The sequence below is a fragment of the Trichogramma pretiosum genome, unplaced genomic scaffold, assembly GCF_000599845.2.
Source record: "Trichogramma pretiosum strain Unisexual culture from Peru unplaced genomic scaffold, Tpre_2.0 scaffold8, whole genome shotgun sequence".
NCBI classification, from domain to species: domain Eukaryota; kingdom Metazoa; phylum Arthropoda; class Insecta; order Hymenoptera; family Trichogrammatidae; genus Trichogramma; species Trichogramma pretiosum.
The window spans coordinates 2,661,649-2,689,138 of record NW_019641699.1 but is presented as its reverse complement, the minus strand read 5'-3'; the positions used below and the strand labels follow the sequence as shown (position 1 = coordinate 2,689,138).

General features: G+C 37.6%; 1 protein-coding gene across 7 annotated transcripts in view; it reads left to right on the top strand.

Moving 5' to 3' along the window:
- The window catches only part of LOC106653041 (nephrin-like), an 81,668-nt gene extending 54,264 nt beyond the window's left edge, over positions 1–27,404 (top strand). The window contains exons 5-19 of one of the 7 annotated variants that reach the window (XM_023462513.1): positions 12,450–12,641; positions 14,569–14,739; positions 14,883–15,173; positions 15,258–15,554; positions 15,635–15,771; positions 16,370–16,523; positions 16,606–16,908; positions 17,009–17,290; positions 17,692–17,985; positions 18,170–18,348; positions 18,427–18,847; positions 19,593–19,748; positions 19,926–20,053; positions 20,722–20,908; positions 22,931–27,404. In XM_023462513.1, the coding sequence (XP_023318281.1) occupies positions 12,450–12,641; positions 14,569–14,739; positions 14,883–15,173; positions 15,258–15,554; positions 15,635–15,771; positions 16,370–16,523; positions 16,606–16,908; positions 17,009–17,290; positions 17,692–17,985; positions 18,170–18,348; positions 18,427–18,847; positions 19,593–19,748; positions 19,926–20,053; positions 20,722–20,908; positions 22,931–23,616 (3,878 nt within the window). In that variant the 3' untranslated portion in view covers positions 23,617–27,404. Of the gene's footprint in view, positions 1–12,449; positions 12,642–14,568; positions 14,740–14,882; positions 15,174–15,257; positions 15,555–15,634; positions 15,784–16,369; positions 16,524–16,605; positions 16,909–17,008; positions 17,291–17,691; positions 17,986–18,169; positions 18,349–18,426; positions 18,848–19,398; positions 19,552–19,592; positions 19,749–19,925; positions 20,102–20,721; positions 21,012–22,930 lie in introns of those variants that run through there. The other 6 variants (XM_023462514.1, XM_023462512.1, XM_014372269.2 and 3 more) reach the window with 6 other exon arrangements.
- Positions 27,405–27,490: the final 86 nt, after the last annotated feature.

Sequence of the window (27,490 nt, the reverse complement as noted above, 5' to 3'; positions counted from 1 at the left end):
TCAACGTGTACCTTTTGTGTATTATTATATATTTTCTTCGTATAACACAGCGTACATGAAAATCTTTCGATGCGCCTCGGGAAGTTCTTTGGATAAAGTATAGGTAACGAAGCGAAGATTCACTGCAGCCGCGCGCTGATGTCAACTGCATATAAGTAGATACCCGCTGCGTGCGTGTCTTCATCGTCGTCGTCATCATCATCATCATCATCATCATCTAAACTAAGCGCGCATTTACACTTTGGTACACCGAACGTAATTTCCGGACAATTTCGTAGCTAACGTGAATTTACGTATACTCTCTCTCTCTCTCTCTCTTTTGCTTATTCATACTTACTATTTCATTTCCGTTCGAACTTTAAACGTTAAGGCAGCAGCTCTTGTCACGATTGTTAACGTCATTTCGGTGATATTTTATTAAACAGCAACCTTAGGTAAGAAATTCATTTAAAATGAGCAAAATCAGAACTTTATTTTTCTCGCGTGGCGATGGATTCATTCCGGAAAGTAAACTTTTGTGACTTATCGGAAGCCACTTAGTCGCGCGTCAATTTCTCATCGTTCTGCGGTTACGTGAATTCGTTACTTTTCCATTCGTAATGCCAGACTTTCTTGAGCGACGTTTAACCCCTTGGAAAAAATTACTAATTGAATTTTTATAAGTGGAGTATTCGTAAGGGTTTGCGATATTGCATTCAATTTTGTGTAGAATATACGTCGCTAAATGTAGAACATCGCGTATAGCATAATATTTTACGCGATGATGAATGGAGCTGAAATTCGAATGAAAAATGGATAGATCTTTGTGGATTCGAGCTTTCGTATATGTTTTGGCGATGTTGGCGTCGCGGAATACACCTGAGATGCAAGAAAAAGAATGCACGATGGAAGCGAACAGAAAAAATCCACACTGCCGGCCATCAATCAAATATCATCTCGAGATTGTAAACAAAACTTCAAAAGTAATAATAACAACAAAGTTTCACCGATAATAATAAGCGAAACAATAAAACTTAGGTATCGTGTCAATTTGAAACGCATGAGGAATCAGCCCGCACAGTTCATAAAAAATAAAGGGACCCTGAGCCCTCTATGACAGTAATTGGACTCGAATAGATGTGGAGGAATAGTCTGCATGTAAAAGCGAGAGACTGAAGGTAAAGGAGAAGTGAATGAAAAGAAGGAAAAAAACACGATTATAGTCTAACTCGATCGCTATAAAACCCATCGTCTCACTGTCTCGGTGGAAATCCGATCGTTAAGCAAGTATATAGCGCAGGAGTAAAAAAAAAGGGAGCATCGTAAAAGACGCGCGCGTTGGCGCGAGCGGGTTATTCTACGTTTAAGGGAGAGCGAGAAATTTTGCACTGTTTTTCTCTCACACTTGCTGCGTTGTGTGCCTACGAGTAGTTAAAGGGCCGCCGATAAATTAACGGCTGCAACACTAGTAAATATATTATGTCCATGTTAAAGTACACATACACACACACCTATATATAGTTGCCCCGAGCTGCAACAGAACATTATTCAATTAGATTAACTCTCACGCGCGCGCACGCGCGATAGGTATCGGAATCGTACAACAAATCGCATACACTGCAACAGTAGCAGCAGCACTCGAGATTAAAGTTTTTCACAAAGCGCGTAATAAGAATAGCTCTAGCACTCCCGTGCTTGCAATAAACGATAAGGACTCCAAGCAAGAGAGAGAGAGAGAGAGAGAGAGAGAGAGAGAGAGAGAGAGAAAGAGCAAGAAAGTAAGAGAGAGAGAGAGAGAGAGAGAACAAGAAACGATCCATCTTTTCACGTATACTCTTGCTAAGCAGTTTTTTATCTTATTCACCGGGTTAATATCTTTTCAGCAGTTTCAGTTGTAGCTATATATACAGAGTCTCGTAATGAAATTACATTTTTCCATTTTATCGATCTCAACCTGATGTACCTGTGTCTATCGCGTGCGTGTATATTAATTAACAGCAAAAAAGAGTCAAGCCCCCGACGTGCGCGCGTGTATGTGCATGCACACACTGATAATTATGAGGAATAAAAGCTTTTACTGATACCGATACACCACGAGTGCACCGCCACCGTCGCTACCGCCACCACCGCCGCGTTGTGTGGACCGGACTTTATTTTTGCCGCGTATACTGCATATCACACTTAACGCGCTATACACTACAGGCGACAGCAGCAGCAGCAGCAGTAGCAGCAGTAGAGACGAAAAGGGTTGTGCGCGCTCTGCAAGCTCGGCTGCTCTCGAAAAACCACTGAGCGCGCGTGCCTCTCTGTATATACGCGAGAGGGGTGGATTAATTAGAAAAGCTAAGGTCTTTGAACTCGGCAACTCACAGCGACGAGATTTATTGACATGTGTTGAGTAACTCACCCTCCCCCGTGCGATGGAGCTAGTACTCGCGCCGATTCAATTTTTAAATTCAATTATACTTTGGCTGATGCACTTTCACAAACCCTGTATGTATGAAAAAGCGAGCTGACTAAACCTCAAATTTCTCACCATCAAGTGCATTGTCTTTTATGAAATGGCAAGCACTACCGTTACACACAGACACGGACACAGACACACATAGGCGCGCGCCGCTCGCATTGTTCTAATACTAGCTTCTGAAACGCACACGTATATAGATAGATACGCGCTCAGCTCTCGTGTATATATCCTCTTTTTGTATGTCAGAGGAAGAGAGAGAACTGGGCGCGTGAAAAGCTAACGCTTGGCGCGTTTTGCCAAGATTGCGATCCATATTTCAAAGCTCGCCCAGTGTAGGAACAGTGCCAACAAATTTTCCTATTCCGTGCATTCAACCTATATACCTATATAACGGCGGAGAGTGTACTACTAAAGAGCCAGTGCGGTTTTCCTTTCCTCTCCTTCTAGTTGCACGGAGTACCATAGCCTTTTTGGCTTTTAATACTTATAATAATGATAATGATGATGATGACGATGATAATAATTTCGAGAGTGCAAAATATGTACCTGAAGTCTTGAAAAAAAATAGCATATCGCATAACTCAATCGGTCAACCATGGTTTGGCTTTCGCGTGTATGTTATGCATACACGTGAAACGTATACGATGACCCGGGCTTATATAATTCTCAGGAAATGGAATAAGTTTTGTGTGCACTATCGCTAGGATTTTTACAGGAATTTGTAGAGCGCGAAAGAGATTACGGCTGATGTAAAGCAAGTAGTATACTCGTAGGCGAGCGGTTTCGTGCGCGCAGCATTTCGTGTACATTAAAAAAACATTTCAAAGTTTCATCTTTGTTTATTCGGCCCAGGTATTTGCGCAATGTTTCGTACGTACCACAACAGATTTATTATGAAAAGGAGAAAAAGAAATAGCTGGAATGTATATTTAGAACAACAGCGAGAAAAAAGGGAAGTAGAAGAAGAAGAAGAAAGAGGGGGTGGGTGATAAATGCAGTGAAACGCACATTCGCCATTTTTGTTGCAATAGCAGATTTTACGAAACCATATACAATGTCGCGTGCGCTCTCAGTGGTGTAAGGGCGCTGCCGCTACTGCTGCGCGATGTGTTTGCTTATACACTATGATAATCCCTCATTATGACTAGCTAAAACATCGTCGCGCGGCAGAAGCTGCTCCATGATTCTCTCTTTCCTCGGTGTCGGTGGCGCGGCGTGGCGCTCATGGAACCGGGCTACGCTATTATTTACGAGTAATACTTGTGATTTAATGATAGCGCACGCGAATGCAGCTAGCTATATGTGGTCAAACCATTAGAACTTACGATGCAGGCGTGTGTGCGTGTAAGCAACTATGTAGGTGTATGTGCCAAGCTTTCACCTTTTTTAGTCCTTGTATTATTCTTAAATATTTAATCAAATGAGTGATAATAGATACGCATACGCACGCACACGTTTGTTGTGCGTGAAACAAAAAGCCAGCCTGAAGAGTCGTATTCGAAACACATACACTGCACTTCTTTGTCGCATAGAAAGAGAACTGCAGTACTATTCTCGCGCGTACGAAATATATCAAAAGTTACTTTAAATATTCGCCGTGTCACTGCTCTCTAGCCCCGTTGTCTTTGCGTTGAACTTTCATGGCTGATGCATAATTCAATGCGTGGTAAAACATCGCGCGCTGCGCGCATATATGTATGTATGCGTGAGTATGTGCGAGTACACATACAGCTCTCCGACGAGATCCAGCTGAAATTTTCACGTCCTTCAACATTATCGTATCTTGTCGCGTGCTTTTATCATCAGAAAAGGTTTTCCTTTTGATGGAGATATATCTTTGCGAAAAAAGTGAGAGAGACAGAGCGAGAGCGAAGAGAAAAAAAAGAAAAGGTTATAGAGGCATACTTGTGTAGCGCGCGGCAAGGAGAAGAAATCGTTCGTACTATTTCCTTTTTATCATTCTGTTTGAAGCGAAACCTGCAAAATTATAGTCTTTCTTCCCTTTCTTTTTTTTAATTTGTACGAAAATTTCGTCCCGAACTTTGAAAAAAAAGACTTTCATTTACGAAATTACTTTTACACCTGTCGTTCTTTCGCCAGTAATTTACAAAGCTTCGCGTCTGTTTCTCATACACCTACTACATGTACGCAATGAAACGAACCTTTTCCCTTTCCCCGCTATTTTGGTCGCATTAAATTCTTTTTCATTTTCTACGAAAAAATTTTCCTCCCGCTATTGTGGTATACAGCAGCAGCAGCAGCAGTGTGTGTAACACAATATATATTGTAACAAGTAGAGGACTCAGAGTTCTTTCATTAGCGCGACCACGTTCAAAATTGACCGCCATGTGCACGGGCATTTTTACGAGGAGCTTAGAGCTCTCTTTTCCCGTTCGCTTACAAGCTCCTTTTCTTTTCCTACTTTCTCTCTCTCTCTCGCTCGCGCGCTCCGTACTCTTCGATACGACAAAGCTCGAAATTTATTTTCTTCCCCTTTTTAGCGGATAAATACACCGAGTTATATAGCGCCCGGTATGCTCGTATGTGTGTTGTATGGGGTAGCGTAAATTACACACTGTAATTTGTTTTCCCAACGAAAGCCTTTAAATTAATTGTACAGAACGCAATATGTGAAACTCGTCATATACTCAAGACAGATGTCGGCAATGTGATTAATCGGCGTTTAATTTTTTTTCACGAAACGCTTGAGCTCTAAGCAATTTCCTTTTCTTACTACTGATACAAATTAGTTGCAGTTTTCGAAGTATATATTGTTGCGCCCTCGCTTGTCTCGAATACTGAAAATTTATTTGAACTAAAAATGAGTTTACGTTTGCCTCCAAAACTTTCACAAGCTCGCAATTAAAGCTTTTGCAAGTTTTGCGCGCCCGTAATTTTGCATAGAATACGGAAGAAAAAAAAGGCGAAGAAAGAAAATCAATTTTTAACACTATTTGCCTCGTCGACGCGAGGAGCAATATAATAGAATCACAGCAGCTCCTTGAAATTTTAAGCATCGCATAGCCATCCATGGGTATATAAAGTTCGTCGAAGTCGATCGATTGGATGAAGCATCTCGTCTGACCTAATTCGCCCATTTACTACTCGCTGAGCATTGCATTGCAGTCAGTAGTGCAAACACGGCAGTTCTTTCACCAAGGGGGAAGGCGTGCAGAGAGAGAGAGAGAGAGAGAGAGAGAGAGAGAGGGAAAAAAGAAGAAATAGGAAACTGACGATGCTGGTTCTATTGTTTTTCCAATAAAGCCTCGATGAAGTATCCATACACTGTGCATAGGCCTATACATGCGTGCGCACTTATACTTTTGTGTGCATCGTTTAGACGGATTATTCATCGTTTTTACATTTTTACGAATGCGAAGATTAATTGGACAATTACCCGTTGACCCTTGCGTTTAAAATATCGGTGAAATTGATGAGCGTTTTACCCATAAGCACGGTATTACAACAATGAATACATTAAATTAATTAGCATAACTCTTGCTGATATTTGCTGCTAAAATTAACCACCACTGCCACGTGAGCGAATGCATAATGTTTTCAAAAAACAGCGGCATCAGCAGCTTGCAGCTGCAGTGAAGCTATATATCCTGTGCCGCGCGCGCTAGCAAGTCAATTCAATCATACGCTCATCAGACTAATGACGATATATCCGTTGACGACGACGACGACGGTGACGTTAGTATCTGTAAATACGAGCGTTAGTCGTCGTCATCGTCAGACGTCGACGTAGTCGTTCGAGTTCGAGAAGTTTGCTGCACTCACAGACACGACATGCGCGCACACACACACACACACATATACATTTGTACCCATACACAGTTGAAGTGTGTGCGTTCAAGCGGTATTGAGTTCGCTGATGCATATATGAGCAAATCCACATTCTATCCTGAAAACTGAGGTTTCCAATCGGGTCCTACAATTTTCTCAAGAATCGGGTGTAAGCATCATGAGAAATTGTTCTTTGAGGTACTAGTAACATGGACAAATGTGGGAATAAGTGATATTTCCGTTGTGTTTTTCTTCATGTAAAAAATCGCACAAACTGCACACAACTGTTTCATGCAACCTATGAGAACATTTTTGGACTTATTTTGAAGTTAGCAGTGTTTAATGTGGATTTCCTCATGTATGCACCACCTGAGTTAAGGGATTAATCAATCGAAGGCAGTCAGCAGAGAAAGGAAACGAAAGTCACGCGTATGTTTACTCGACTTGGTAAACGTACATCTATCTGCGCGTCCTCGCGAGGGATTTCAATTATACTCATATCGATTGATCCAAAACTTTCGATATTTTTACCTTTTTTTCAATTCAAAAGTTGCGATCATAGGCTTCGCGTTATCACCCAGACGATCTCGATTTCTTCAGTAATATTCTTTCAACATTTTAAATTTCACTCGAACTTTATATACTTTTTTACGCACGTATAAACTCCAGTTTGTCGGTAATTTACCATTAACGCGCGCGTACGAGCGCTAGTCTTGGCTTTTGTTTTTTTTCGCATGACTTTCATTCAACTTTACATATAAAGCGAAAGAATCTGCGCATAAAATTAAATTATAAATCACAAGCCGCGAAGTATATATTATGTACGCTGGAGTAAGAGACTAGAGTTTAAAAAAAAAAGAGAACCACGAAACGGAAGTCGGAGGACAGAATTGCGAGCTGCTGCGCCTTCTGCGAAGCGCAACGAAGAAGAAAAGGTCACCGATTATATACGTGCGTATCCATAGGGAAACGTTTTCACACACTATATTCTGGAAAGCACGTGAGAAATTGCGTCTTTCACAATTAAGTCCTGTTAATTAAAAAAAAAAAAAAAAAAGGAAAAAGGAAAAAAGGAGTACACGTGTTTAATCCGACACCTTTAAAATTTTTATTTTTCGAAACAATTGGTTATCTCAGGAATCGAGCGAGCATTACCGTTACCTCGCACGTAAATGAAAAGTCGTTCTAGCTTGTACCCGCAATACCCGTCAATTTTATATCTAATTCGGCATTACCGTCATGATTTGACTCTGGCATAGCTCCAAAGTAAAAGATGGACTTTGGCAAGCCATCGATGCGCTGCCGCGGCGACATCAAATCGCTCTCTCGCGTGTCCCTATTAAATTTGATTATCTATTGCTGAGAAAGTATTTGTTTTGGACGGAGACCATAGGCGCCAGAGTTGATCAGTTTCGTTTCCGCAGCGAGATCTGCACCACAATAAACAAGGATTCTTTCTCCTCGAGGCGGCTCTCTTGGTGCGCGGCAGTAGCAACACTTGCTATTGCAGTGCCCCTTTTTTGTTTGTTGTCTTTGCTAGCTGGCTGGCTGCTCTGGCAGCGCATGCATACGTACTTAGACACATACGTTATATCTACCTGCACACAGCAACAACGCGCTTGTTGTTTTCATCCGGTGAGTGCTTTCTCGCCCGAAGAACGTGTGCACGCGAATACGCGTATGCACACACAGACTGAGAGAATATGCTCCTTAATTCATTCGAACACGTACCCATCGTACGAGCAGTGTGTTTGCACGCGCGTGCCAGAGTTGCTGCTACATGTTTTCACAATAGAATCAAGAGAGAAAAATTGTTTCATCGCGCTTCACGCGCACGACTAGTTGTCGAAAAGCTTACTTCCTGTGAACGTGTAGAGGCGGCTTTTAAATCCTCTGCTTGTGTCTTTGCTACGCTTGTTACCCTCTCGTTGTATCGGAACGCAATTAACCGGGTTTCGCGGAAAAATTTGGCACGTTCTCTCGTGCAATAAGCACATTTATAGACCCGAAAATTGACTGCTAATTTAGTGCGCCGATAAGCTCAAACACCTGATATAGTTATAAAAATGCCAACGCGAGCAAAACTCGGGATAAAAATGAACGCGTGTAAATAAGCCTGATAAATCAACAAATCAATCAGATCGATTGCTTGCACACGCAGGCAGGCAGGCAGGCAGGCATGTATGCTACGATCGTTACGTTTTGTAACTGCATCATACATTATTATCGTAGGCGTATGTGGTGTGTGTGCGCACACGATGGTACGACAAGCAGAATAGAGTATGCTGCAGTAAAGTCAGACATAGTTGAATGATAACAGCCCCTACGCGTATATATAGACGTGTGTGTATGCGTGTGTGTATGTGCCACGTGGGGATCACTGCGTTCAACAGAGAAAGAGAGAGTGAGATAGACTCGCGCTTGTGCGTGTGCCTAAGTATAGGCGTGTGTGTGTGTGAGTGTGTGGAGCACAGTATTTACCCTACGAGTCACACACAGTATGTGCATGTGCACACGAGTGCGACATTCAGCGAGGCAAGAGCTTGTGCGAATTTGCTGCGGGTTTGCACTACTTGAATTAGAAATGCGTCGCAAATGGATCTCTCTCACTCGCTCTTGCTTGTTTACGCCGCTTGCTTTTTCTCCCTGTCTCTAGTACATAGTTTGATTATTAAATTTGAAATTAGATGCCTAATTATATGCTGATGATAACGAAGATATTTTGCCACCCTGCTGCTCTCGCGTGTGTACGCGTGTATCGATATTAGTTCTCCGTCGCGTTTCAAGTGATCTCGCGCGAGCTCACGCATACATAGATATAGATACACTCACGCGTGTATGTGAGCTGCGCATGAATTATTTATTTATACGAACGCTCGTACATGCGTGTCTCGAGTGACTCGTTAAATCAACCCAGAAAGACTTGGGCATATATATAATGCATGCGTGAACTGTGCGATATACTCGTGCCCGCGACTATGTATGTACATTCCTATATATGTTATTACAATGCAGCAGCAATATTAATAGTTATAGATCCTCGGGTAGTATAATATTGTTATGAGCCAAATGCGACTAGATGGCTATTTATATGCGTGGAAAATATGATAAATAAACTACTCATCGACGCTCGCACACGACTTTATTAGAAAATTGCGCTAGGGGTACGTCCGTCATTTTCTCACACACTTTCTTTCTCACTTGCGAAGAAAGGCTATTAAAATTCAAATTTCGAAATTTAAAAGCTTTATGCGGCACACACCTCCTCCTATATATATGTATGTGCGCGCATACCAGGGGTACGAGAGCGGAAGGTACAAGTTTGCGAGGCAGGCTTTTATTAGTTTTTTGGGTCAACAGAGAGGAAAAGACCGCAATGGCCGCCGCCAAGAGATTGCATATTTTACAAATTGCGTTAACTGTTTGAACAAGGAAGTGATTGCAAACAGATAAAATTGACAATCTCTTTCATTCCTTTTTTTTCGAGAGTGCTTTAATGGAATAAAACAAGTAATTGTAAGTACAGCGCGAGGAAAAAAAGTTGAAAAAGATTTTACATGGTCAAAAATTAGGAGATTATAACGATGGGCAAATATACACGTGAATCACAAAAAAACCGAAAAGAAAAACAAAAAAATTGAAAAATATTTTATATCCATACTCTCACTCCATCGACCCATTAATTTATATCAAACACCCTCTTTTGAGACTTTAAAATGAATTAAAAAGCTCTTGTTTCTAACAGTCAATCAAGATTTTCCATCAAAGAAATAAACTGAGTTAAATCCGTTGTTCAAAAAGCTCTCTGTAAATTTTAGCAACAAAGAAAAATCCTTAACCTCGTTTTATCTACACATAAAATGGTTTTAAGTTAAAAATTTGGCAAAGATAAAGAACATTTTACCTACAAAAAAAATTATGGCTAGAATGTGAAATATTTAAAACAACCGCTGATTGATCAGCAGACTAAAACTAGAGATAAGCAAGATAGAAATTTAAGGTGGTATTAAAAAAGGGACATTAGTTATCCAAGTCGCAACGTGGTTGCGAAACTCCAAGGTAAAATATAAATTGAATTTTTCCAACTATGTAAAAGCTCTACAAAACGATATGAAACAAAAAAAAATATTACTTGGAGCATCCAAAACATGAAAACGTTCAGTTTTATTGACATCGTCCTACTCGACGAATGTAGTTACAAAAGCAAAAATGTTTTAGAAAAACAGAAGCTCGTGAAAAAAAACAAATATGAAATTACGTTAAGATTGTAGCGTTTGCCAAGTAGCGTGACAAATGTCCAAAAGCTCCTAAATTGCGGCCAACAGTTGCGCGTAAAAAGTAAATTAATCCAATTCTTTATTTATACTCGCCGTAGTCAGTTTGTGTCTTTCCTTTATAAATCCATATACATCCCTTGTATTTCTTTTTCCTTATACCCACTTGGGAATTTGCAGTGCTTCTCCGGGCTAGCCTATCAATCTCTCGGCTTGCTTTTTTTTGAAAGTTTTTCCTACACGCGGTATCCTGGGTATACGTATGTGCAATCGTTCTTCCTCCCTCTCTCTTTTGTGAAGTTTTTGCCGTAAACTATTTTTAATACATGTTTCGCCTAATTCAACCGAATATTTGCAAAAAAATTAATAACTTTGGTGCTTTGTGGAAAAGGAAAACGCGCGTGAGAGATAACGGAACTAAAACTAGTAGACTTCACGTACATACTCACACACACACGTTTTGTATGAAAAAAGTTAAGTTTTAAGAAGGCAAAGCTTAATTAACTGCAAACTTCAGTTGGTACAACTAGTCGTTCGAACGAACGAACTACACACGTTTCAAACCACTGAAAATCCTCATTCAACTTTCAAAACTTCGTTATACGATCCATACGGCGGCTTTTTTTAACGGGCTATATACTGCAAACTATCCATATAACGCTTGTTCTACTTCTTTGAAAATTTTGACAAAAAAAAAGAGAATAAGGTACTTACTCCCAAAAATACACACACATACATACATACTACCGTTCGGCTCCCAAGCGAGTTATAACGAACATTAGAGGTAATATAGCTTCCGGGTGGCACGTGTATGTATGTATAGGATCGAAAGCCAGCAGAGCAGAGAATCGTTCCTGCGTATAGTCTCGTCATTGTTCTGGCGTAGGTGTAGTAGAAGTAGAGCCAGCAGCAGCGCACTAATGCATAATAAACCAGGCCCTGTGCCCTTCCCTCCCGTCTATACCTCATTACAATAGCCTACGTACATTAACGCAAACCTGCTGCTTGTGAATTCGTTCTCTTCTGCTGCTGCTGCTGCTGTTCCGCATAATATGTCGCTTCTAAACGTCCTTCAGCAACAGACGTTAACTATAAATTATTCGTCTTAATATTTTTTTTTTTCAACAATCGAGGAAGATGACTTACTACGTTTTATAAGAAATAAAAGAGCGAGAATAAATCACGAGCGCATCGAGCTTTAATTAATAGCTACTCGTAAACGCGACTAGCGCGCTGAAGTAGCTTAATTCTGATGTATCCCGGTTCTCTACGGTTGCACATGCACGTATGACTTTGAGGAAAGTTTGTATATAATCTCGAAGCTTCAAGAAACGTACAGTAACTTTTCTTTCTTTGACAAAGCTAATTGTGATTCGTGCCAGGGAGAGAAACTTGCGGCTCCGACTGTATGCGTAATTTCACCTTTTCATATCGAAATTGAAGAAAAGGGCACACCCCGCATACAATCGCTCGACCGCTCTGTTTGTATTTACGTGGTGTGGCTATCGTCGTTGTTAATTAACTAACGACGCACTTTTCATTCTACCTTCATCGCGTGAACTTACGTCAGAATAAAGACACGTGTTGTTAAACGTAACTCGGCTTTGAAGGCATTATACTGTCTACTGTAAGTTCTGAATAATTGATGTCTTTGTGTGCATTTACCTCTCATGTACGAATGTAAGTGCAGCTATAGAGAGAAAAAGTTCTCGAATGAGGAAAGCTAGACAGTGAGTAATGTAATCTTTTGAGTTGACAATAGCTGAACCCGAACTGTTATGGCAAAAGAAAACACGAAAATGCTTAAAAAATTCGATTCATTACTCGAATAATTCTTGCATTTACTTTTTATGGTACAAATATTAACTCAATTTCGATTCCTTGAAGAATGTTGAAGTAAATCGTGATCACTAATACATATGATAATTTTTTGTTTACAGCACCTCCGCAATCAGTAGAAATAACGAGTCACCAGCGTAACAAAAAAATTGAAATCAAGCAGAATCAATCTTTGAGACTGGAGTGCATCGTTCGTTCGGCCAAACCAGCAGCTGGTATAACCTGGTACCGAGGCAACGTACAACTAAAAGGTGGTGAAAGCTCCATCACTGCGTCGACAGCCGTAACTGATGGTGAGATTTTTATTTTTTTTTTCAAATACTTTTTAATTTAATGAAACTCAATAATTGCAAAAAAAGTAGTTTATTTTTCAACAACAATAAAAAATAAATATAAGGTTTTATGCGTCAAAAGAAATGAAGAAAAAAATATTTATTATGGGAGATGAAGTGTCATTGATTTCTGTAAAGAGATAGAAGAAGAGAGGAGGAAGAGAAAGAGGAGCAGGAAAGTTGGAAGCTCGCCAGAGTTATGTACTGACCAATTGTCTGAGACTATACGTATACACGTACTGACCATTGAAGAAGTATAATAGCAACAGCAGCGTGTGTCTTTTGTTTCTTTCTCCATTTCGTACGGCTTTTAAATTCTGACTCGTTTTTTTCCGACCTATCGTCTCTCTCGCCAGACGCAGTACGAGAGAGAGAGAGAGAGAGAGAGAGAGAGAGAAGGAATAGCTTTGGCTAGCCTCTATATGTACTTCGCCGTATACCCTGCCAAGGAGTGTGGTTTATACGCATTTTGCACTCTCCCAGAAAGAATTAACGTTCATTTGTTTAGTTTTTTTTACTTCTTTTTTTTCTTGTCGAAGAATATCAAATTTTGCCTTTTTGTTAAGAAAGTGAAGCAGTTAATTAATACTGTCTAGATCGCCGAAATACTCGTAATTGCTTTATATTTTTTCAAACGATATTTTAGTTGAAAATAATTTTTTAATGAAAAACAAATTAATAAGGATAGTTAATTTTTCAAAGAAAACAATCTCGGATACGTCAGACAAGCTAGAGCTAGCTTATTTAAATTTTTGCGTCGTTTCAAGCTCCTTAATAAGTTCAAAGTGAATCGTGATCCAAAAAAATAGCGTTATAAAAAGTGAACTTCAGAACTAATAATTATTCTTTATCTGTATAAAAGAATCAGCAAAGGGAAAGAATTTTTGTCGAGAAAAAAATTCGTAAATTTCATCACCCAGCTAATTTCAAGTACTAACACGGCTTGTTTTGGCTTACTTTTACATTGAATTTTACTATCTTTCTCTCGTTTTAGCCGCAACAAATTCTCGCTCGTAAAAAAAAATGTTTTCCCCCAAAAAACGAGCACCAAAACAAAACGAATAATATACCTCTTCCTTTTCAAATCCCTCAAAAACAAATGCCCCCAAAAGCTCTTTTGCAAAAGACCTTTCGCCCGTGCCCCTCTCTCGCTACCTCCCTCTGTGTGTGTGTCTGTATAAAAAGTCTGTTTTTGAAAAAAGCGATAGCGTGAGTGAGTGAGTGAGTGAGTGAATGGTAAGAGACAGAATGCCGAGAGTGTACGTTACTCACGCGCTTGCACACGTAAACGAGCCGAAACTAAAAGCCCCTGGCTAGATGTATACAAGCGGGGTACTTCGGTGGGCTGTGCAACATGCGCCCGCGCTTCTGCTGCTGCTGCTGCTGCTACCGCTGTATATCAGAGCTTTTACAGTCCAAGATTTTAAGTGAGCCGTGTTACCTACGCGTTTAAGCAAATACATGTACCCCAGATTATTAAACTGTACTTTTTTGAGCTGTAAAATTATACGAGAGAGGGCACCGCGCGCCCGCAAAAGTTTTTAATATTGAATTAATCAGCATAAACGCGCGAGTATTTTCAATTATCTTTAATTAATCAAAATACAGGCGTGCAGTAGCAGCAGTAGCAGCATCAGAAAGTATAATATTGGCCCGCGCGCCCGCGCGGACGAGTTTGCGTACATCATCGCTAAAACTAATTTTCCCAAGCTGCTGCTAGTACCACTCAAACTAACGAGTTTTCCGTCGAAACTATAACTTTACTTTTGTATACAAGCCCGGTGTGCACTCGCTCGCCAATCTTATAACAATATTGCATCTACGCACGCATCGTATATTTATAATCTGCATGCGCATCGATAAATCGTTTTATAACTTTTGCTCGCAGATAAAGATAAGGATCACAAGGATGGGAAAAATGTGAAATTCGACACTCACGGCTACCTCGAAATCATGACGACGTCCGATGACGACGAAATTAGCTACACGTGCGAAGCTGTCCATCCAGCTGTGCCGGTGACCAAACCTATGCGAGCTCACGCTGTGCTGTCTGTTTTCTGTAAGTTTTTCTTTTTGTACTTACTGGTTAAAAAAACTCTTAGACCGCGGAGTGAGCTCAATTTACAGTCATTAGCTTGGTTTAATTCGCTCACCCGCGTACATTCAATTGAAACGTTTTGCATTGGAAACCTCATTTCGTAGATCCACCGGGAGCGCCGTACATCGAGGGCTACGTCGAAGGCGAGACACTGCGCCGTGGCCAGCAAATCGAGTTGGCCTGCAAATCGCGCGGTGGTAATCCAGCGGCTCAAGTGATCTGGTATCGTAATGGAGAAACCGTACACTCCGTTTATACGACCGAGGGCAAGGTCTCGAAGAATGTGTACTCGTTCATTGCTCAGCCGAGTGACGACAAGGCTCGATTCGAGTGCAAAGTCACCAACGTCATGAGCGTCACGCCCATGAGTACTCACGTCGATCTTACCGTTTTGTGTAAGTTATAAAGAAAAATAGTTGAAAAGAAGTATTATTCTCAAATAAACATAGAGTAAATCGAACTTTTATGCCGTATTACAGTCGCGCCAGCAACCGTAAAACTCGAAGGTCCAACCGAGGCTCGAGCCGAGGAACGAGTAACCATCAGCTGCGTCACTGACATATCGAATCCTGCATCCGAGATCAAGTGGGTCGTTGACAATCAGAAAATTGAAAGTACTCAGCATGTTACGGAAGCCGCCATGGGCGGTTTCATTACCAGCTCCAACATAACTTTTACAATCAATAAAATGGCTCAACGCGCAGTTGTCGTATGCCACGCCAATAATATCAAACTGTCGGAAACCATCGTCGGCACACAGACGATTAACGTCATCTGTGAGTATATCTTTTACTTCTTCTTTCATTCCTTCATGATGGTTTGCGGATACTATTCAACATTTTCGTCAATGTGACAGATCCACCATCGAGATTAGAGATGTCCGGCTACGAGGCTGGCACAGCAGTGCTGGCCGGATCGGTTCTGAAGCTCTCTTGCACCGCCATATCCGGTAATCCTTTAGCTACGATAACTTGGTACAAAAACGACAATAAGGTACGTAAAAAGGTAATTGACCCCGCTTGGCTATTTTTCTTCTTCTTTCACTCACACTACTACCCACTACTCTAATACAACTTAACACTTCATACCTTACGCATTATATTGTATACATCAAACGCTGGTTCGTGAACTTTCCGAGCTTATTTTCTAGTTATTTTGCTTGCAAATTCTTTAAGGTAATTTGTTTTAACAGTTTTCTATAAGCGTAAAAGTTTAACATTTTTTTAATGAATTTACTTCGATGTACAGCTAACCAAAGTGCTTTCCGAATTCCATTACTCATCTTGTTCAAAATTTTATTAACAAAAAAAATTATTCGACGAGAAATAAAAATAATATCTCTCTACATTGATTGCAAAGATTGGTCAAACGGATATATCTTTATAACTTACAGAAAAATTTTCTGAAATTAAAATTCATTTCTCTATTAATCATTAAATGATTCATTAAACAAATAATTTTTTCATGTAATTTAACATTAATAGCATATAACCCAAGTTCACTAAAAATCGTTTGCCAACCCAAAAACAATGAAAACATAGAAAAAATTAGAAAACCCATTATTACAACAAAAAATCGTTTCGAAATGTAGGTAACAAGTGTAACAAAACAGCGAGATCATGCTGTGACGAGTGAATTGGCTCTCGTTGTTAACGCGTCCGACAACAAAGCCAATATACGCTGTGAAGCCAGCAATTCAGCTACCCAAGTTCCACTCGTGCAAAGTGCCGTACTCAATGTTAACTGTAAGTTGTCAACACATGCATGAGCTTCATTGTCTGATCATCACTGAGCTATTCATTTTAATTCTTGCTTAATTTTCAACAGTCCTACCGGATACTGTGAAAATTAGCACAATACCAAAGGACTTCAAGGCTGGCGAACGAGGTCGTCTGCTGTGCGAATCAACTAGCAGTAATCCGAAAGCTGAGATGTCTTGGTGGAAAGCAGGCAGTCCTGTGTTGGGCACTAATACTAGCACTAAAGCTGGCCTATATGGCGGTATTATTTCGCAAGTTGAGCTTGCGTTAGATCTCACGGAGGATATGAATGGCGAGGAGTACACATGTCAAGCCAAAATTTCTGATATCGATCGTAGTGTTCACGACACAACGAAACTTAACATTTTGTGTTAGTTTTTTTTAAATCATGTTTTCACAAAATTTGAGTTTTGATGTTTTAGACTATATTTGGGGAGAATAATGTGGCCTTTTTATGCTGTTTTCTATAGATAAACCTGTTTTCGAAAATTTGGAAGCAACAGAGCTCGTAGGTATGGAAGGTGAGCCTTTTGTCATATCCGTCGCTGCCCGTGGTAATCCCGCGGCAATCACTTATTCGTGGACACGCGATGGTTTGCCTCTGAGTTCAAACGTGGCTAGATCACGCATAACAGCCAGAGGCTCCACACTAAACATCACCAGATTGGAGAGACTTGATGCTGGAACGTACGTGTGTGAAGCTATCAACGATCGAGGACAAACGTTCTACCATTTAAATTTGACAGTTCAATGTAAGCCTCAATATAGCCGATTCTTCATTCCCACTTTATGCGCGCTAGGTACACAGTACACAACAATTTATTTATGAGTTTGGTTTTCTTTGAGTGATTTTGTATTGCCACTTGGTTTGTTTTAACATTTTTATATCACTTACTTAATTTAATATTTAAAATTTTTTAAAAGCTTTTTCGCGAATGAATATCACAAATTTTCAGTCAATTTTATAATAATTTATTTTGTAAAAATTTAATCGCATTTTTTCCGTTTGAATAATTTATAACAATAACTAAATTTTAAATTTTCGAAAAGAACGACACTTGCAGTAACCATTTTTGTGTGATGAACATCAACACAAATAAAATGAATATTTAATGATTCATCTGATTAATAAATTCTGACATAAAAATTTCAGATCCTACTACCATAAAAAGCTCATCAACTTCAGGTTTGGTCTATCCTGCAGGTAAAGAGGCCAAGTTATTTTGCGAAATTGAAGGATCGCCCATAGGTCCGAACTACGTAACGTGGTTTAAAGAAAATGTTAATGTGGCCGAATTAGGAGATCGTTATTTAAGCCAATTTATCAATAAAACCGCCTTTTTAACGATTCGCACTCCAAGTAAAGAAGACGTTGGTGAATACAGATGTAACATCAATAATGGCATCAATAACGTTACCTCTGAGCCAATACTATTCATTACTAATTGTAAGTAACGCATTTTTATAATATATAACCCTACTTGAAATTAAACATTTGAAAATAACGCATCAAAAATGCATTGTATAGAACAGAGCTAACAATTTAATGAACTTTTACAAAGTACGCGTGTAGGAATAACCAAATACTTCGTTTTTACTACATTAAAGGATTCATTTCTCTTGTTTTACAGTCGGGCCAGAAATGGCGAATACCCCATTAACTAAGAAAGCTGCTGTGAATAATGGTGCAAACGCCCAGCTTTATTGCAAAGCTCGAGGCTCACCTCTACCGCACTTTACCTGGGTGTACAACGGAAAAACCATAATGCCAAATCGGACCGAAAATAAATACAGTTTAACGTACACCAACGTAAGTTATTTACACTAACGTTCACTTTAACTTTCAACTTCCTTCATCATATTTAACCTAACTTTGTTCCTAAACTAGTTATCGGTCCTTTACTCACAATCGATTCTCACCGTCTACAAAGTTGAGCAAAGTGATTACGGAAAGTATGAATGTATCGCTCAGAACAAGTATGGACAAGATTTACAAACTGTTGGACTCGACGTTACGTCGCCACCCGACGAGCCAGTTGATTTGGAGGCTCACAACATTACGCACAATAGTGTGACCCTCGCTTGGAAAAGTGGCTTTGATGGTGGTTTGTCGACCTCTTATCAAATAAGATGGCGGGAAGCTCGTGACGACGAGACCAACTATCATTACCTAGACGTTTCACCTGGCACGCACAGAGCCGTGGTCGATCACTTGGAGCTTGGCACGTACTACGTCTTCAGTATAAGGGCACGGAACACAAAGGGCGAAAGCCCTTTTCTACCTGATCTGCTGAAGGTCCAAACGTTACGTAAGTTTACACATTCTGTTTTATACTTAGTTGCAATGGTATAAGTAGAAAATAATTGTATTAAAATATGGTGGCTTGATAGATAAACGCTTGTATTATATGTCAACATAAGATATCAAACATTCACTAAACTCATTTGAATATAGATAGTATTCATTATTTGAATATTAATGTATAAATAATTTGAAAATTGAAAATTAATTTACATTGTAAACTGACATACGTTGGGTAATTATATTACAATAAGTTGATTTGAAATCTAACTAGTAAACATTTTTCAAATGAATTTCTAACTTAATGAAGTAAATTTTCATTTCATAACTAGAATATATTCATCTATCTGAGTGTTGTATATTCATTGCTAACGTGTAATTGCGTTTGATTGATACAGAATGGTTGGTGATAAAATTACAATTTAATATAATATCGTCAACCCTTTTATATTAATCATGTACATAATAATTTTATCATTGATCATTGATCGGTTAAAAAGTAAAAAAGAGTGGTATCATGCTTGGGTGATGGGGCCATTGTACTGCTTGGGTTTGCAGGTGAAGCACCACCGAACGAATTGATCGTCAGCGAGATCAATTCTTCTTACCTCATCGTAATAATCATCGCTGTATCAGCCTTCGCTTGTCTTCTCATTGCCACACCTATTGTCTATACTGCCTTAGTTTCGAAAAAGAAGGCTCAACGTTCTGGTAATTACACATTTTTTTCTGTTTGTTTCTCAACTATACAGGGCCTGATAGTGCTGAGAATCTGCCTGACGTTTTGAGAGAGAAAAGTGAAAGACCTCTTAAATACGTGTACACTATTGGCGCAATATCAATCATCTTTTTCGTTGTTAATGTCTTCTTCATGTTGTGGTATATTGTACGAAAGAAAAACCGAGACCGTAAGTTTGATATTTACAAGTCATCGAGAAGTTACTCTTAATTTTAAATTGATTACTTCAAAATTGTTTCATATTTCGTGTAAAATTATGATCTGGATAAAATACTACAACTGGGTGCTTACTAAATAAAGGAATAAAATTACAAGTTTTTAACAATATTTTCAACATCATTTATAGGTATAAACAAATCGCAAACTGCAGACATGTACGCGCCATCAACGGTCAACGGTGATACGATGACAGGCGAGTTAAGTTCTGTGTCAGACGAGAAGAGCGACGTCAACTTCGATGCTAACGATTATGTGGTCAGTGCGATCAGTCAGTATGTTCTAAGTAACAAGTAACTCCGGAGGGTAGGTTTGAGTTCTGTTAACCCTTTTCATTTTCATCCCATTGAGTTATATCTATTATTGATTTTTCACAAAATTGATTTTACCTGACTTCATCACGATTAGTTTGCTTCAAATCCTCGCACCTTAACTATCTTTACGGAAAAGTTCTGACTTTTCCGGTATTCATTTTAATACTTAAAGTTACAAAAATTGAAATTCTTTTTCTTTTATAATCTTATACTTTTTCAGCTAAGCGCTTAGATCCTCCGGGGGTTAGTTGTAGTACTAAAATAATTAAAGATATACACGTTGGTGAAAAAAGAAACATTGAAGCTTGACATCAACGTGTATAATTCGAATAAGTATACTAATATATTATTATTATATATTGCATGTTATATTACAAAGTTAGCGATTCCTTTTTTAAAACATGAATAAAGTTCTCATTCTGTGATTTTATCAGACATTCGCTAGCTTTGCAACTATAAATTTTAAATATTTTTTTGTAATATTCATTTTTCATATACGATAATACAACACATAAAATTAAGAAAAATGTATTAAATAATTTTTTAATTATTAAATATTAATTTAAAGGAATCTTTTTTATCACGAACAAAATATTGATTTTTTTAAAACAGGACGAGGGGCGGAAAACGGCTGCTAGTACTTATTTGATAGATCCAACATTATCGGATTATGGAAAAAGTGGCTTGGAGATGCAGGTTCATCAGCAAAGCACCTTGAATCGTCGCAGTAATCATTTACCTAGCATCCTGAGTATGGACTCACCGCCCCAACGAATATCAAATACTGGCACATTAACCGGTGGGTCACCGGTCTTAGGATTGTCTACGACCGATAACGACAGTCTTACTACTTCTACTACTACCACTACTACTACTACTACTACTACGCCACTACCTACTAGGTGCCCGAAAACCTCTCAAGACTTGACGTATATAACATATATATCGCTCTCTTGGTGTCTTCTCAAAAAACAAAAAAAAAACTGCTCAGTTCTCATATTTCGCCGCCGCTGGCCAGATCTCCTATCACCCTTCAATTCGTTATTTTTTAATTTCATTCACATTTCTGAAAACTCTTATTATTTGAGTAGATACTAAAGCATATATCATATAACATAAAAATGGACACCAAACAGCTCACATGCTTGTTTGCTGAACTAGATATCTTATAGTTAGTATAGACTAGATCTAGAAAAATTTGACTTGGTTACAACTACTATATTCATATCTCAATGAATTTAATAATTTTATTCAAGTTATTGGTATTTAAAAATGAATGGAAAAATTGTTCTAAAAACCATTAAAATTCATTCAAGATTAAATTGATTGTTTTAAAAGGTTTACACTCGAAAATTTAACGCATGCTTGCATAAAAAATATTTTCGTTTTAAACACGCTAAATTTGAGCATGAATTACTTGAGTTTCAATGTAACGATAGTTATGAACACATTCATGATATTCAACTTGGTCTGGCCAGTAATGTCCATCTCCCCCCTGTTTCCCGAATGTATAACTATTGATTTAAAATTAATCAGCATTGATCATTATCAAGTTGCACAGATTGTATTCAACAGTTAACTTTGAGAATAACGCACCAAAGGCACTTTTAAAACGCGTTATAATAAGTTTAAAACGTTCATCTGGATTGCTGATTGCATTTACACTTGAATATTTTTTGCACTTTGATTTTTGAGATGTTTTGTATTGAAATAATTATTTAAATGACAAGTTCGTGTACCGACTATTTTTACAGTACAAAATTCTATCAGAATTGAAAACAACGGATAAATTTAATAGTTCATCTAAAATCTGAATATAAAATATATTTTGTACTTATTAATCAAACTCATGTTAATTAAAGTCTAAGTGAGTTTTATGACGCGTAAATTTTATTTGCTATACATTCGATAATAAAAACTATTGCTTGTTATTGAAGCTAAGTATTTTGTTGCAAATTCTGCTGTCTTAAGCAGAGCTTAAACAACTGCTATAACTTTTGTGCACCAACTTACTTTGTTGGTTTTTGATGATAAAATACATCGAGAAATTAATATGTATACTTATATTTATAAAAGAGATGACTGAATGGAGAGGCACGCGAGCTGATATATCATGCTTGTGAGGTTTTTGGTTTTTCACTGTAATTTTTGCATGTATTTGTTTAATTACATTTTTTGCTATTATCATCACATTTGTCAATATGAAAAATACAATAATACATCTTAGTGTATTTTTCATGCAATGGAATGACATTTTTTTTAAAAACAATGCTGCTATGGTAAAAATGAACGTTTTCAAATCCGTTTTCTGAGGCTTCTATTATTTGGTAGAAATTTCAAAAAACGCCTATGAAAAATGATGATCTTTGCTTCGAATTTGGCGTACTCTTAAACTATAATATATGGACTATCTATAATTATAATGGATCATATATGTTTAATTATTACTCACTTGGTTATTCGTGTCTCTCTCAATAAATCGAGGAGCGCGTGTCGCGCTCCGAATCGCAAGTTTGATAATACAATTCAAACTCTTTTATGAGTTACTTACAATAGCGCATAATTTCCAAGTAAAATTTAATTTGCAAAAAAAACTTAATTTTTTTACTTCTTTGAGAATAACTGATTTAGTTCCCTGTTAAAATACTGTTCATATTTTGTAAACTGAAAGTATTTTACACAAAGCACTAATAACCATAGACATTTTCAGGAAACGTAGCATTTGTTATTACTTAAAATTACACGTAAAATTTAAGTTTTTTTAGAAGATTGATACTTATAGTAATAATAATTCGAGAAAATTGTTTTATTTTCCATACAGCTTCGAAATCGAGTTACATCGGCAATCCGAGCCCGGCTCCACCTGCCGACGTCAATTTCTACAGCGTGGAGATGGAGAGCGGCCGTTATATGGGATATGAGTCTCAGCCGAGCCCGGCCCAGACCTCGACGATCCTCGAGTCTGTGGACCCGGGCGCTTATTACCCTTCACTCAGTCCTTCAGCCGTCAATCATCAATTGCATCATCCGTTGCATCAGCACCCCCATGCGCACCTGCACCACCATCATCATTCGCCAGTATCGCAACACTCCCAAGGCGTCAACAGCAGCAGCAGTTGCAGCAGCAGCAGTACCACCACGACCACCACCAACAACAATCTGCATCATCATTTGCTCAACAACGACCAGCCACCCTCGACTATGGCTCTGATGGGTACAGTGGGAGTATCTGCGGCACAATTAGGCGTGCATCAACATCAGCAGCATCAACAGCTCGGCAGTATGCAGGGTACGTTGACACGGCAGCGAACTCTGCCCAGGCCGGTGCCCCCCCCAGACGTCACTGTTATGACTGCCGGAACAAAGTCACCTCTGCCGCCGACGGTACCCCCCCCGCCAGCTACATTTGCACGTGCGGGCCCCATCCCCGCACTTTCCCTAGGGCACCAACTGTCAACTTTCACATCGACCCCACAGTACTCTGATATTGACGGACACCTCGTCTGAGTTCGCCAGGCCAGCGATGAGGCCCATTAACTACGATGCGACAGCGACGAGGTCAGCACCAAGCCCTGACTCGAGGCCAATCTCGGGCAACGTGTACAAACGTCAACTCAGATTCGACGCCGGATGTGATACAAACTAATGCCACGATTGATACTGATCATCGAATTAACGATTTCAACAGTGAAACTAATGCTACGCAAATAGGTCAGAAGATTCGAAAAATTGCATCAAATGCATTGAATATATCGTCGTTACAGACTCTGACGTACTTATTGCGTGTGCCGCATGGTCCAAACGTATCGGATTTATCAACAGTGCAAGGCGTATTGATTGCGTCGTACTGAGCACTATCGATGATTAACATATCGTAGAGAGCTGTTTCAAAAGTAAAAGCGTTGACCATTCCAAGACTACTTCCAATGTTGTCGACTGAAAAAAATTATTACTAATTGCTTCATGTTAAAACTTTCACTACTTTTTTATAAAAGAAACGCGCACTGAAGATGGATACAATCACGTTGAATTGTGCGTGCCATACAGATACTTGGTTTCACTGCCGGCTGTTATCATCGTTGACTCGAACATAACGGCATTATATTACGCAAAAAAAACTTTGATATTATCTAATATTATTATATTATATATGTAAGTAAACTGTGAATGTGACGCTGTGTTTATTGCTATAAGAAATAAGTGCGTGTATAATTGATAATTTAGGGACACTGAGGGTGTGTGATCGATAACATTTCGATAAATAGCTTCTGTACAGTAATATATTGAGTTACGTCTTGTACATAATGCGAAAAAAATGCGGAGGATTTCGAGATTATTATTAATAAATATGATGTAAAGTGACGAACAGATGAGTATATGCGATCAATCGCGGATGTATTGATCATCTTCCACTGCGATGTTTTTGTTTATTTATTTTTTATTAACTATTGTAAGCATTCGTTTTTACAATATAGGTTTTCTTCTTGGAGAGTTTAATCTACAACCAAAGTATTAGATAATTTATATGAAAATTTTTACGATTAAAATCGTGATTTCACTTCGATTTTTCTCGTAACTTTTTTTCTTACAAAATGTTAAGATTAAGAAGTTGATATTGTATTGAATTTTTTTTCATATTCCATAACAATTGTTTCGGCATTAATTAAAAAAAATCATGAAAAGTAAACGTGCAAACAAATAAGTCAATATAATCATGTTGCGTAATTAGATTTCAATAGTTGCATATAGGTTATGACTGATGTTATAATTTACCTAAATATCTTTCCAAGTTCGAAAATATGTTTGCTTTTTTGAATTATAAAAAATCAATGACAGCTAAAATGAACAAAGATTAGTAACTTATGTCAGAAGAATGTAACATAGTTATTATTGTATTAAACATCGAACATGAGATACAATGGAGACAATGAATTTTTTTTTGTATACGATTAAAATTTACACGGACCCTCTTGTATGGTAAATTATATTTGAAAGACATTAAAGTGAGTGTCTTGTTGTAGTGATGTATCTTCGTGCAAAAAGACAATAGCATGTGTGACGTACGTTAATTTTCAAGTAATTAATTACTTTTAATTTTCAGATGAAAAGTTCCTTAACAAGGTCTTGAACGCTTCAAAGTTTCTGACAATTTTCGGTTTATGTATACCTATCCTGCCAATATGGAATTCTTATCCACTAAAATACGACACTTTGCATTAAAAAGATATATGTGTATGTATATGAACGTCTTATCAACTGAATGTTTATATAGCATAAGTAAACATATATATTTTTGCATTTTTTTCTCATTAAATTGATCGTTCTAGTACATAGAATGGGATGTACTCAAATCATTATACTTCCACGAGAACACACACAACGTCTTAAACGTTAATTCCTATGCGTAACTATATGGAAAATAAGAAAAAGTTATTCAAATGGATCATATGAGGGTCTTGTAGACAAATTAGAATCTTAAAAGTTATAGAGCAGTTAAGAAGTAAAAAACAATACGAAAAAATCAACAACAGATGAAACGAAAATAGACTTCATAAAGTAAAAAATATTAATACTTTTTTTATATCAAAAGCCTAAGTAGTTTATACTATATTTTCGAATAGAAAATTCGTTGTAATAGGGTACAATGACAATTGTATCAATTATGTAATCACGAGATTCATGAGACTTGATATAATGCGTTTTTGGCCTATTGTGATTATAATTTGAACGTTGGATTCAAGGACCGTTTTGATGCATGTGCTTGCAACATCTAGTAAATAATCCGGTGTTAAGAGAACGTATTAGCGAACATTTTTCGTGTTGACATACTTTCAAATTTTCGCATATGTTCGAAAAAAATCATTTTTTATTGATTTGTAAAAGCATAGATTTTATATTAAACCTACTAAGAGTTTGAACTATCCCTATCGATAAACCGTATATACTAGGTATCGCGAGTTCTCAAGTATCTTGCGCTCCAAGAGTTTTTTTATTATAAATACAAAAATAAAAGAAGTTTGTGTAACAAGATAATGGTAAATATTGTTGTAATGATTGTCATACCGGTTTGTTATTAAAGCCCCGAAATCTTGAATTGTAACCGCGTACATTGTTAACGAAAAAACAAAAAGAAAATCCAACTGTTAGATTTGTATGTGTGAGATATGAACGGTTGAAATAAATTATGTAAAAACTAAAAGGTTCTATGGTTACGCGAATTATGCTCAATTAAAGACATATTATATTCGCGTATAATTAAGAGGTTCTATTTACATATACATGTTTTATATTTGTAATAATGATATCGAATCATTTATTGATATGGTGTATTGTCGACAAAAGAAGCGACGAAAATGAATAACTGTCGTAGACGGTATGTAATCTCCAAAATAATCGTTCAATTTATAATTATTATTTGACAACACATTGGAAAGTAATATTTGAAAAAGTTGATATCACAAGTACGTCCAGAATGATAATTTGGGAGTGAACATATCATCTATGATTCGAGAACGGTATGGTAATTAATATTTTACGAGATACATGAAATGAAATAATAAGTAATTCGTTGATTATTCTGAAACATAGTCAATCCTAAGTATGCAATCATTAAGAATACGAATGGTTGCGATCATAAAAAGCATAAGTGTGAATAATAAGGTTTGATAATTTTAACTAATGTATATAATGTAAATAGCGACAAATGATTCTTAGATAGATATTAAAAGTCGGAAATGCGTATTACGAATTATTTATGCATATATCATACGAATAATAATTGTCTGTCTATTCGCAGTCCAAATTAACTCATAATATTATTGTCTCGCTTTCGCGATCTATGTATATATAGATATACAAAGAGATCATATTTTGGACTGCAAATAGACAGTCTCATAATAATAATAAAAAAATTTAATTAATGACAGAAAAATTTCATGAGATACAGATCTTTTGTAATAAGTATTATTCATTGTGAACTTTGCATATTCACAAATTTTTCATTGACAAGACTATCTTGTAGGGTTGCATCGTAATTCAGAAAGTTTAAAAATTGTAAATGTATTCAATTCAATTGAATGCGTCTGTGTTAATCTGTTCGTTGAGATTTGTGAGAACGAAGCTAACGTGTCCTCTGCTTTAATTACTAATGTATAAACTTTACATTTTTTATTGTACTTCATGAAAAAATCATACCAAAAAATTTAGAAAAAAATATTGCATTTTTCTGACTGTACAATCGTGATTGTTGTAACATCAAAAGACTGTTTCACAAAATAAACATCAATTTTCCCAAATCACTGTGAAGGTATTATTATAATTCGTTTCTGACAAAAATTTTTAAATAACATTTTTATTTAATTATTGAAGAAAAAATTCTCCA